Consider the following 11,463-nt stretch of genomic DNA (forward strand, 5'->3'; position numbering starts at 1 on the left):
ATTATTGCTATAACATACAACCATAAAGCCTAAGAAGCTTTTAATGAATTTGTATTCTGGAGTCCCGCATACCCACAAATGATGCAATCAAGATGTCCCAAAATGGTACTGAAAGAACGTTGAAGTCATTCACCAAAATATAGCCGAGGACCAACATTGACCCAGACGGTGAAAATTACATCCTGTGTTATTTCAGTAAGACCAATACAGAATCTAATCCAAATAGAAGCGGTGTTGTCAGGAATAGCAAAAGAGAAGAAGCAATTTGAGTTTTTACGTCCAGGATTACGTAACCAGTATAGTGACTTGGACTTCAGAATCACATTGCTGATTTTACAGCCAAATTATGTAAATTAATAATAAGTTAGTTTGACTGAAATTTAAAGAATTATGCAAGAACTTGGTTTTTGTGTGTGCCAAGGGCCCTTTGATGTGATCTCTAAATACAGTGCAGCAAGTCTATCTGATATGGCCAAGATGCTCGCTCTTAAGGCATCACCGCACTGACACGTCATCAAAGTCATCACTGAAATTAGACACAATCCTGCAGATTCTAATTCTGCAACAATCTCATATTACAGCTTTATAGAAAAACAGCTTTTCAACAACAAAAACTCCCATCAAGCATTTTGGGACCAAGAAATATGCAATACAAAAGCTCAGAAGAAGGAAAATAGTTTTTGGGAAAAAACTAATATCTGTTATTAATCCAGTTAGATTTCACGTCTGCCTTAATTTAGAGGAGGGCTTCTCAAATAGTGAGGCGGGACCCTCTGGGGGTACTCGATGTTATACCCGGGGGGGTCGCATGGGAATGTTAATTAGGATCAAATGTGATTCAGAGGTGTACTTATTCCAATTTAATAGACAAATGATACTATTTATAGTCACTGAGGTGATTTGGGGGGGGGGGGTGAAATATTTTCTTCTTCCTGCAGGGGCATAACAGAAAATAATTGAGAAGCACTGATTTAGAGCAACTTTCGAAAGTAGGAGAGGTATGTGAGAGTTAATGTTTTTTTTCTATTTGGAGTTTGTGTGTGTGTGTGTCTGTGTGCGTGTGATACATGATTCCTTAACCAATCATTTCGAGAGCGCCACGTCTATAAATTCGAGTTGTTGGTAGATACATTTGCAGATAGAAGAACAGAGCCATTCCCATCTTCAAGCCTTATCATTGCCTGACACTCAAGATGAAGACTTTGGCCATCCTGGTTTTTGCCTCCCTGGCTCTTGCCTGTCTGTCATCAGGTAAGAAATACAAATATAGGCTTGGTGTTTGATTATCTAACAGGTATTGTCACATTTTTTTCAGAAAATCAGCATTGACTAAGAAACTTAAGGCCAAGCATATCACTTTGACAAAACCTTGTCCTTAATTAACCTTTCATCATTTTTCTTATTTATAATCTCGCCTGACTGTATTATTTTGTCTTGTATTTTACACAGATTCCATGGATTCCAATGGTGATGACCGCGACGATGATCGTCACGACCGTGATGACCACCGCCGTAATTACAACGTCCGCTACGACAACGGACGCGACAACGGACGCGACAACGGACGCGATAACGGACGCTATGACAACGGACGCTACGACAACGGACACTACAACAACGGACGCGACAACGGACACGACAACGGACGTGACAACGGACGCCACGACAACGGAGGCTACGACAACGGCGACCGCTACAACAACGGTGACAATTATCGCCATCATGGTAAGGTCATAAGTTCACATTTTAGTGTAATAGCTGTTTGATGACATTATTTGTGTCTACAAATCAGACATTGTCTTAACAGTGTTTTTAAGATGATTTGGTTTGTTTGCTTAGTAGGTCTTTTCATTATTGTCAATACGGAATGCTTTGGCTTTAGTTTAGTTTAGTTTATTGTTTAGCACATATTATTCCAGCAATAACAGTGCAAGGAGGGAGACAAAGCCTAGGGCTTGGAGAGAGCTCCACTCCTAAAATGTGCATGGTGTGCCGCAGTTTTCATGGACAGGTCACAGGCCGCTGCTGTGGTGCCACCCAGAAGACCAACTGTGGAGCTGTCCCTGACCCAGGTTGAGAGGTACAGGATCATACTCACTACTTGCATTGGTGGCTTAGAAAAGTCACATACAGTCTAATTAGCAGCTTTGGGGAATGACTATGTTGTAATAGCGTATACCTTCTATATCTTCAATCAGCCTGAGAGAAGTCTGCGAGACCAACGTGTCTTGCGACCAAATGATGGATACAGATGGAGTCGTCGCTGCCTACAACGCTTACTACGGACCAATCCCTTATTAGATATCAAACCACAATTGACTCCAGTCGCCATCATGACATAAATACCTTTACATTGCATTTTATTATCACCCATGTCATCCCCCATTTTCTACCTAAGTAACATGAGAAAAAAGGTCCAAAAAATGTTTTAATCAAATTGTGGAGCAGTGCTAGGGGGGATAGCACTGCCATGATTTGGTTTTTTTTCAATTCTGATCTATGGTTCTATCACCTCTTTCAGCCTGTAGAGTAGCGTGATGAATAAGTAAAAATAATGAAAATCAAAGTGTGTGTGTTGTGTCATTATTCCTCATGTGTGAGAAATGAAGCTTACAGAAAGAGTTGAACGCAGGCTCGTCCTATGTGTTTTCCAATGGAACATAACATTATTAAATATTACCCCCATTCCAAAAAAGTGCTGCAATTAACAAGCACAGTTTATAGTGCTTTGGATAGATAGATAAACACTTTATTGATGCCAGGGGGGTGATTAGAGTGGGTATATAAAAGACATACACGCATCCGTATAGTCTAAAGGGTAACACCCTGGACTGGTCATCAACCAATCAGAGGGCTCATGACAAACAGCCAATGGGCAGTTGGAAGAGTTTTTGATGACCCTAACATACCTGCGCGTTTTTGGAATGTGGGAGTAACCCAGAGTACCTGCAGGTAAACATGCAAACTCCACAACATGAAGGCTTCACCACAAGACCATCATGCTGTCGCAGTTAGTCTGTTGCTGATCGTATATAACTTTCCAAACATTTGCTAATAGATTAGATTGTAAACACAAGATGTCAACTATGAGATGTTGAATTTGACATAAGGTGGGTTAATTTATCACACCCAAATATCTCTACGACAACAGGAATCTTCCAATTGCTGGACCGAGAAGGTTTATTCTAATCTCGTTTTTTGACATTCTGAATTCAGAAAACTCCTGATCAAGTCTGTAGAGTAATCAATCCAGCAAATATACTTTTATATTTAGTATGTTGTAGTTAATTATAAGGTGCTGGTAACGCAGGAATATCATGGTCCATTTTCCTGTCCTAGTTTATCATTTTGTATTCTTGTTTTTTGTTTATTTGTTGTTGTTTGTATATAAAAGTCATTAGGTTTTGTGCAGTCCAAAATGGTCCATGGCAATAAAAAAGGAAAATAGTTTATATCAAACAATTTTTGGGGAACAATGAAATGTCGCCCTCTGCTGTCTTTTCTTCACATTCACCAACCTGTATCATCGCTTGAGCAACAAATGCATTCAGACTTTATTCACTATAAGACTGTCAGCCAAAATTAAAATGAGACAATTTAGAAAAAAATATCAAGTAGACACTTTGACTGGCAACATAAAGAGATCTTGACTACTAATACTGTTCTTAAATTGTAGTTTAAGGAAAAAAAAAGTAATCTGTCGGAATTAAACAACAAAATCATAAAAACATAGAAGTTAATTTACAGCATGAAAAAAATGGAGGAGCAGAAATAGAATAACAACAATGTATTTTTTATTTTGTAGCTCTTATTTTTGTGACGTCAGATGATCTACTTCCGGTCTTGCTCGCGGCTGCCAGTGCTAGTTGCTAACATGGCGAGCGGCTAACTAAAAGTCGTTGAATTCCATTCAGTCATGGTTTTGTTTTGTTTCAGCTGCATGGCGTAAGAGTAAACTACCCCATTTGAACTTTGAGACCTGCAGTCGTATTCGGGAGTATTACTCCTGATTTTCTTCTTTATAAGGTAATGTATTATCTGTTGTTGAAGCCAACGCGGCCTTGGCTACAAGTGCAGGCTAATATTAGCTCATTGCTAGCATCGTTTTTGTGAACTTGCTTGTTTTTCACAATCTGTATATGCTCTACTTAGAATTATTTTAGCACATTATACTATATAAATAGTGTTAAAATGTTCATCCCTTCCTCAATCACGAAGTTTGTTTATAGGCTACGCTACACATTCATCCATTCATTTGTTTCCGTGGGATTCGTGATGTACTGCTGTGTAATATATTTGTGGAAATGTTGTCTGTGTGTATAGCTTTCAAAAGTCACTTATTTGATATCATCCCTGACGGATTTGTCTCCTCAGACAAAAGGAGCACAGCATCACAATGGGACGACGTTCAACTTCCTCCACCAAGAGTGGGAAATTCATGAACCCCACGGATCAGGCCAGTAAGTAGCAGCCAGCAGAATATGTTGATGCATATAAATAATCAGTTGTAACCATAGTAGTATAAAAATTCACACATTTACCCCCCCCCCCCCCAACAGGAAAAGAAGCCAGGAAAAGGGAGTTAAAAAAGGTAATATTATTTGTTGTACTTTCAAAGGATTTGCGAGACAAATCTGTTGCCACTACATTTGTCTACTAATATTCATTTTATCTATAGAACAAAAAGCAGAGAATGATGGTGAGAGCGGCAGTGCTTAAGATGAAGGACCCAAGACAGATAATCAGAGACATGGAGAAACTGGATGAGATGGGTAAGAGACTGAATGGACACTTATAAGACTAGTTTGGTTCTTTTAGGACCACCACGTTCACAATGCTCTAACTACAATAGTCATTCAAATCTGACAGTACTATTTAATCTCTGCTATAGAGTTCAATCCAGTCCAGCAACCCATGTTGAATGAGAAAGTGCTGAGGGACAAGCGGAAGAAGCTACGGGAGACATTTGAACGTATTGTTCGTCTGTATGAGCGGGAGAATCCTGATACCTACAAGGATCTGCGCAAACTGGAGCTAGACTATGAGAGTAAACGGGGCCAGCTGTCACTCTATTTTGATTCAGTCAAGGTTTGTATTTTTTTTTATTAATTGTAAATGAGATGATGCTTTACCCCCACGAGGTCAAAAAACAATTTAAATATGTAAAATAATTGAAGGCTCTTTCTTTTTTTTCCCAGAATGCAGAATCTGTGGAGGTTGACAGTATTCCTTTACCAGATATGCCCCACGCACCATCCAATATCCACATCCAAGACATCCCTCTTCCAGGGGCTCAGCCTCCTTCAATACTAAAGAAGGGCTCGTTGTTTGGGTAGGTTTTTATGTTTAACCTTTGATTTGGATTTGCTCAAGATTATTCATTGCTGCCATTGATTTTTGTGTGGCCCACAGGAAACCACCTCTATCTGTTCCAATATTGCCTACGTTGCCACCTGTGCCACGCTTACCCCCTGGGAAGAAACCCCCTGGGCCGCCACCTGGACCCCCACCACCACATATCTTGGCATTGTATGGTATTCCTTCACGGCGGCCTTATGGCACTGAATTGGGTAAGACATCAATGATAACTTTTGGATGATGGGTGTTTGCTTTATTTTACGAATTATATTGCTCTCTCTACCTTTTCCCCTAAATCCAGAGCCCTCAATTCCTGGCCTGGAAAAGAGCTTAATAGATATGGGAAGAGATCAGGATAGTGGCAGTGGGAGCGACAGGGACGATTTGGACGACAATGACAGCGACTCTGAGGAAGATAGTGATGACGAGCGGGATGAAGATGATGACTCCAGAAAGGGAGACAGACATGACAAGAGAGCTGAGGAGAAAGGTGATACAACATAACTCTCAACTCTCGTCTACACCATTGTCAGTTCCGCTCGAGTTATCGAAAAGAAATGAAACTAGGATAATGTTTCAATTTTTTGGGGGTATTTCACAATTGTTGCTTGTAAGTTTGTGTCCCAATACTAACATGTTGATTTTTCTACTGTAAATTAGGTCGCAGTGTACGTTTTGCAGACATGCCTTCAGACACGGCCAGTGACGGAACAAAAAAGAAAAAGTCTGGGAAGAAGACAAAGGCCATTACGCCGCTTCAGGCGATGATGTTAAAGATGGCAGGTTTGTATATTGAACTTGTGAGGGTGGATGTTCTCTTCTCAAATGTAATAACCTTGTGACATGGTGTTTATTTCCGCTCAGGTCAATCAATTCCTGAAGAGGACGAAGAAGTTGAGGAAGAGTTCTCAGATGAATCGGATAGTTCTGACGGTGAGGACAAGGGACCACCAGGGGACACGCCCCAACTGGCTGCCGGTCAGCGTCCTCCTCCTTCAAGTGGGCCACTGGGACAGCCCCCACCCTTACAGGGTCCTCCGATGACCGGGCCTCCACCTATGGGTCCTCCACCGGCTCCACCAATAAGGCCTCCCGGTCCACCCTCTGGTCCACCACCTGGACCTCCTCCAGGTTAGGTCTTATCTATGTAGCTTTTTAATTGAAATCTAGCCATCGCTCATTAGCCATCGTAATTTGTATTATATTCATCTTGTGTTCAGGTGCTCCTCCGTTCTTAAGGCCGTTGGGTATTCCAGGCATGAGGGGTCCAATACCTCGTCTTCTACCCCCTGGGCCTCCACCCGGTCGCCCGCCTGGTCCACCACCTGGTCCCCCTCCTGGTCTTCCTCCCGGCCCACCACCACGTGGACCCCCTCCACGGCTACCGCCCCCAGCACCTCCCGGTAAGCTTATGGGTCTAGATAGAGTATAGCCAGGCAAATTGGTGGGTCAGGAGTTCATCAATGTCCATATTTTGCTTCTCCATCCAGGTATCCCACCTCCTCCCCCAAGAGCAGGAGGGCCTCCCCGTCCCATGGCGCCACCTCTTTCTCTCTTTCCACCACCTCTCAGCGGCAATGTGCTTAGTGCTCCTCCCAGCCTGGTCCAGCGGCAAAAAGGCCCAGGATCCGGCCAGGATGGCCCGCAAGGCAACATGCCTCCGCCGTCAATGTCCATGCGCTCCAGTGTCATGCAAATGCCCCCTCCCCCAGGAACCGCTGCAGCCTCTGCTGTCAGCCACCTCCACGCAGCCACCATTGAAAAACGGGCCAACCTCACCTCTGTCGCCGGGGCAGGCGGCCTGGCAGGCGGTGCTGGCTCTGGGGCCACTATCTCTGCCAAACCACAAATCATCAATCCCAAAACGGAGGTCACACGGTTTGTGCCCACTGCACTGCGAGTGCGAAGGGACAAGAGTGGTGCGGCGCCAGGGCCAGTGGTTGGTCCGTTGGACAGAGGTGCTTTCGGGGGGAGAAGGGGAGATGACAGTATGGCAAGTGGCCACGGTCACAAATATCACTCTTCAGCTGCTTCTGTGAACATGTCTCACTCAGCTCAGATTGGGGCTGTAGCTCAGCCCAGCATGAAAACCAAGGACCAGGTATATGAAGCCTTCATGAGGGAGATGGAGGGACTCCTGTGATATGCACCAAGGTCATACTGACGCCATGTTGTTTTTTGTCTGTAAGTGCACCACAATAGAGGTAGTGTTCTTCAAGGCTATCCTGGTTCTGTTGTTCCTGTTAAGAACTCAAGACTATGTTCTATGACGGCGTGGTCTTAAATGTTCATTTCATTCAATCTGCAATGTTAATTTGGTAAAATCTGCCAAACATAAAATATGTAGTTGTGTGAGTAATCTGAAACAATTAGGTCTATTTGAGTGGTTGCAACCCCCACCCCCAATTCAATTTGCTGTTGATTTCCTCTGTACTCTGCTCTCGAGAATGACAGTTACTGTTGTTTTGTTTTAACTTTGCTAGGATCTATATTTTTTATTGCACTGGCAAAGGTATCTCAAACTGTTTGATCTGCATCTAAATAAACACTTCAACTAATCTGTGTCTGTTTGATGGCTGTGTGATGTAAGTAAAAGCACTATAAATGGCATTACAGTTCATTTTAGGTTGCCTCTTCCAGATTTCAGATTGTAGTGGACTGCAAAGGTAAAACGTTTTGATTTTTGTCACTTTCTTAATTGGAAAATACAAATGATAGATTTAAAATAGTTTAGTAATTGCTTTTTTAAAGTGAAACGTGTAATCAAATACAAATTTGCAAAGCATTTGCGAAAAAACAACAATTCCCATGAATCTTTGCTGTTTCCATCTTGAACGTATTTCCGCATCTGCGCACTGAGGCGCACAAAGGCACGTTGGTTGTCGGGGCGAAAAACATGGCGGACGCCGACGAGGGAACCTCCAAGCTAAACACAGACGAAGAAAACCACGAAGAGTCGAGTGGGGACGATGATAACGACACTAATGACAACAGTGGAGAAAATAATGAGGCTGTAAAGTCCTTCCGGGACTTGGTAGGTTTACCTGAAGCGAATTAGGAGACCGAACAATTTGTGTCCCGGATTACAGTAAACAGTCGTGTTGAGGATAGCTAGAAGTGAACGTTCTTTGGGAGTCCTAGTCCAAAGTTGATATCTCATCAAGTTCGCTAGTTATTACCTAATGTAAATCCAACATTTTACATAATTAACATTCTTTTGATAGGGTGTCACCGACGTACTGTGCGAGGCTTGTGATCTGCTGGGATGGAAGAGTCCAACAAAGATTCAGATTGAAGCAGTACCAGTGGCCCTTCAAGGTGAAAGAACTTTCCCTAACTTTACTTTAGTACCAAATAACGTTATTCAATATTGTTGTGTATACTAATTGTTATTTTTTTAATCTCTCTTCTCCTTGACATAAAGGCAAAGATGTCATTGGCTTGGCTGAGACCGGTTCAGGAAAGACGGGTGCCTTTGCTCTGCCCATCCTCCAGTCACTGCTTGCCTCACCCCAGCGGCTTCATACCCTTGTCCTCACTCCCACCAGAGAATTGGCTTTTCAGATCTCGGAGCAATTTGAGGCCCTGGGTTCTAGCATTGGTGTCAAGTGTGGTAGGTGTCCTGCAAAGGCCACAATTGTGCACAAAATCATAGACAATGATTGTGTCTTAAACCAATGTTTTTGTTGCAGCTGTCGTAGTTGGAGGAATTGACATGATGTCTCAGTCTTTGGTGTTGGCCAAGAAACCCCACATTGTCATTGGTAAGTCAAGTCAAATTTAAAAAAAAAAAGGCTTCATGTGCCCACAGTTTGTTTTGGAATAGAGCTGTCAAACTGTACTTTATTGAGAATCAATACATTTATTTATAAATTACTAGACCTGTGTAATGTGTGATACACAATTTTTCCAGCCACACCCGGTCGACTGATGGATCACTTGGAGAACACAAAGGGCTTCAACTTGAGAGCGCTCAAGTTCCTCGTCATGGATGAAGCAGACCGAATCCTCAACATGGACTTTGAGACTGAGGTGGGTCATTAAACTTCTCCCTAAAGCAGGATTTGTTGTTGTTCGACAGTAATGCAAATACAGCTGCTATTCATGTTTCAGTTAAAGTTTTTTATCAAGAGGCCCACGATGACATAATTTTGCTCATTTTAACCAGGTGGATAAAATCTTGAAAGTGATTCCAAGGGAGAGGCGCACCTTTCTTTTCTCTGCAACCATGACCAAAAAGGTGACTCATCATTTTGTGGTCCGCGTTGGCGAGTGATACGCAGTACCTCACATCGACCATCCTTTTGCTTGTCTACAGGTCCAGAAACTACAGAGAGCCGCACTGAAAGATCCGGTCAAGTGTGCGGTTTCTACCAAATACTCAACAGTAGAAAAGCTGCAGCAGTACTACGTCTTCATACCGTCCAAGTACAAGGTAGTAGAGGTGTCAAATTTACTCACAATCAATTATCAAATTAATTGACTCATATTTTTATAATAGAGTTATTGCAAATAGAATTTTGCAAGATTAATCAATGGACTAATCGACAATAGAAATACTCGATTTAGTGACCGCCCTGCAAGGTAGCACACTTGGTTTGTATACACATCCCATTTTTCCTGTCACTCCAAGCATCTAATGGTGGAAAATAAAGCTGACGTGTGCTCTGTGTGTTTGGCAGGACTGTTATCTGGTGTCGATCCTGAACGAGCTGGCTGGCAACTCCTTCATCATTTTCTGCGGCACCTGCAACAACGCACAGCGGGTGGCGCTATTGTTGAGGAACCTTGGCATCACTGCCATCCCTCTTCATGGTCAGATGAGTCAGGTACACTGGCATACCATCACGCACTGAATAAGTTAGCTTTTCAAAAATGTAAAAATATATATATAATTTGCTTAGTTCCTGTCCCTGTGCAATATTTTCAATATGTCACTCTTTTCCCATTGTTAGAATAAACGTCTTGGATCGCTCAATAAATTCAAAGCGAAGTCGCGGTCAGTGCTGCTGGCGACTGATGTGGCGTCCCGAGGGCTCGACATTCCACACGTTGATTGTGTCATCAACTACGACATCCCCACACACTCCAAGGTAATGTGCTGCTGTCCACTTTAGTCCCAAGATTTCATGAATGAATGCAGATTTTAGCTGATTCTTGCATCTTCGGACCCCCACGCAGGACTACATCCACAGGGTCGGGAGGACAGCCAGAGCAGGACGATCGGGGAAGTCCATCACATTTGTCACCCAGTAAGCACTACCTGCTTGTCTCATCATCAGATTTTATTTGCTTTTTTTTCTCAATTGTTGTATTATTTTTTAGATATGACGTGGAGCTTTTCCAGAGAATTGAAAACCTGATTGGGAAGAAACTTCCTGCCTTCCCCACACACGAGGAGGAGGTGATGATGTTGGTGGAGAGGGTCAGCGAGGCCCAGCGCTTTGCCAGGCTGGTGAGTCAGCGCTGTTGCATCATCCTAAAACGCGTGCATCCAGCATGCATTTCATTTTTCACCATTTAGAAAATAATAAAGGCTCTGGTTTTAAGACAATGTGATTAATATGATTGGATTGCTTCAGATTAATATGATTTTATTTTTTCAGGAAATGAGGGAACATGGCGAGAAACGGAAAAGACCCAAAGACCGAGCCGGAGACGAGGATGACACAGAACAAGCAAGCGGGGTGAGGAAGAAGGTTAAAGGAGGCTCGGGAGTGGGACGAGGAGGTGGGAAGAACAGGGGCGGAGCTGCCTGGAGAGGGGGACGCTGAGGCCTGTAATTCAACTGTAGACTGTACATAAAATATCTTGTTTTTCATGCTAAAACTGGATTATGATGATACTGGGTTTTCCTGTCTTTAGCTTGAGTTTATCATTGCATTTTTCCATTTTGTAGTAAAATTCTTCCAGCTGAAACATTGATTAAAATAAAACGTGTATTTTTCTTCATACCCCAAAGCAAACTGTGGTCACTTTGGTGAAATGTAATAATATAATGTATTTTGCTCATCTGTCATCAGCGCTAGTGACAGGTGGAGCAAATAAATGTTTTTCCACTAGATGGCAGAATGCACCGTTAAATTGGCTGAAATGTACCCTAAA

The 11,463-nt window shown here is 42.7% G+C and overlaps 3 protein-coding genes across 3 annotated transcripts; all 3 read left to right on the plus strand.

Annotated features, from left to right (window-relative positions):
* The first annotated feature begins 979 nt into the window (after positions 1 to 979).
* bglap (bone gamma-carboxyglutamate (gla) protein) lies at positions 980 to 2,546 on the plus strand. The gene is made up of 5 exons (XM_085934219.1): positions 980 to 998; positions 1,127 to 1,251; positions 1,450 to 1,725; positions 1,999 to 2,080; positions 2,199 to 2,546. The coding sequence occupies exons 2-5, from the start codon at positions 1,194 to 1,196 to the stop codon at positions 2,299 to 2,301; spliced, it is 519 nt and encodes a 172-aa protein (XP_085790345.1). The 5' UTR covers positions 980 to 998; positions 1,127 to 1,193; the 3' UTR covers positions 2,302 to 2,546.
* A 1,294-nt stretch (positions 2,547 to 3,840) lies between these two features.
* On the plus strand, positions 3,841 to 7,916 carry wbp11 (WW domain binding protein 11). Its single transcript, XM_085934863.1, has 12 exons — positions 3,841 to 4,026; positions 4,375 to 4,460; positions 4,560 to 4,591; positions 4,679 to 4,772; positions 4,892 to 5,088; positions 5,199 to 5,332; positions 5,413 to 5,570; positions 5,660 to 5,848; positions 6,019 to 6,141; positions 6,223 to 6,489; positions 6,579 to 6,761; positions 6,849 to 7,916. Exons 2-12 carry the CDS (start codon positions 4,397 to 4,399, stop codon positions 7,499 to 7,501), a joined length of 2,094 nt encoding a protein of 697 aa, XP_085790989.1. The 5' UTR covers positions 3,841 to 4,026; positions 4,375 to 4,396; the 3' UTR covers positions 7,502 to 7,916.
* Positions 7,917 to 8,208: 292 nt separating this feature from the next.
* ddx47 (DEAD (Asp-Glu-Ala-Asp) box polypeptide 47) lies at positions 8,209 to 11,312 on the plus strand. The gene is made up of 12 exons (XM_085934841.1): positions 8,209 to 8,392; positions 8,583 to 8,676; positions 8,783 to 8,971; positions 9,051 to 9,122; positions 9,272 to 9,390; positions 9,527 to 9,598; positions 9,677 to 9,793; positions 10,041 to 10,187; positions 10,314 to 10,451; positions 10,540 to 10,610; positions 10,684 to 10,813; positions 10,965 to 11,312. Exons 1-12 carry the CDS (start codon positions 8,255 to 8,257, stop codon positions 11,130 to 11,132), a joined length of 1,455 nt encoding a protein of 484 aa, XP_085790967.1. The 5' UTR covers positions 8,209 to 8,254; the 3' UTR covers positions 11,133 to 11,312.
* The last annotated feature ends 151 nt before the right edge of the window (positions 11,313 to 11,463 follow it).

This window comes from Syngnathus leptorhynchus, chromosome 16, assembly GCF_054491065.1.
Source record: "Syngnathus leptorhynchus isolate UIUO chromosome 16, UIUO_Slep, whole genome shotgun sequence".
Lineage (NCBI taxonomy): Eukaryota > Metazoa > Chordata > Actinopteri > Syngnathiformes > Syngnathidae > Syngnathus > Syngnathus leptorhynchus.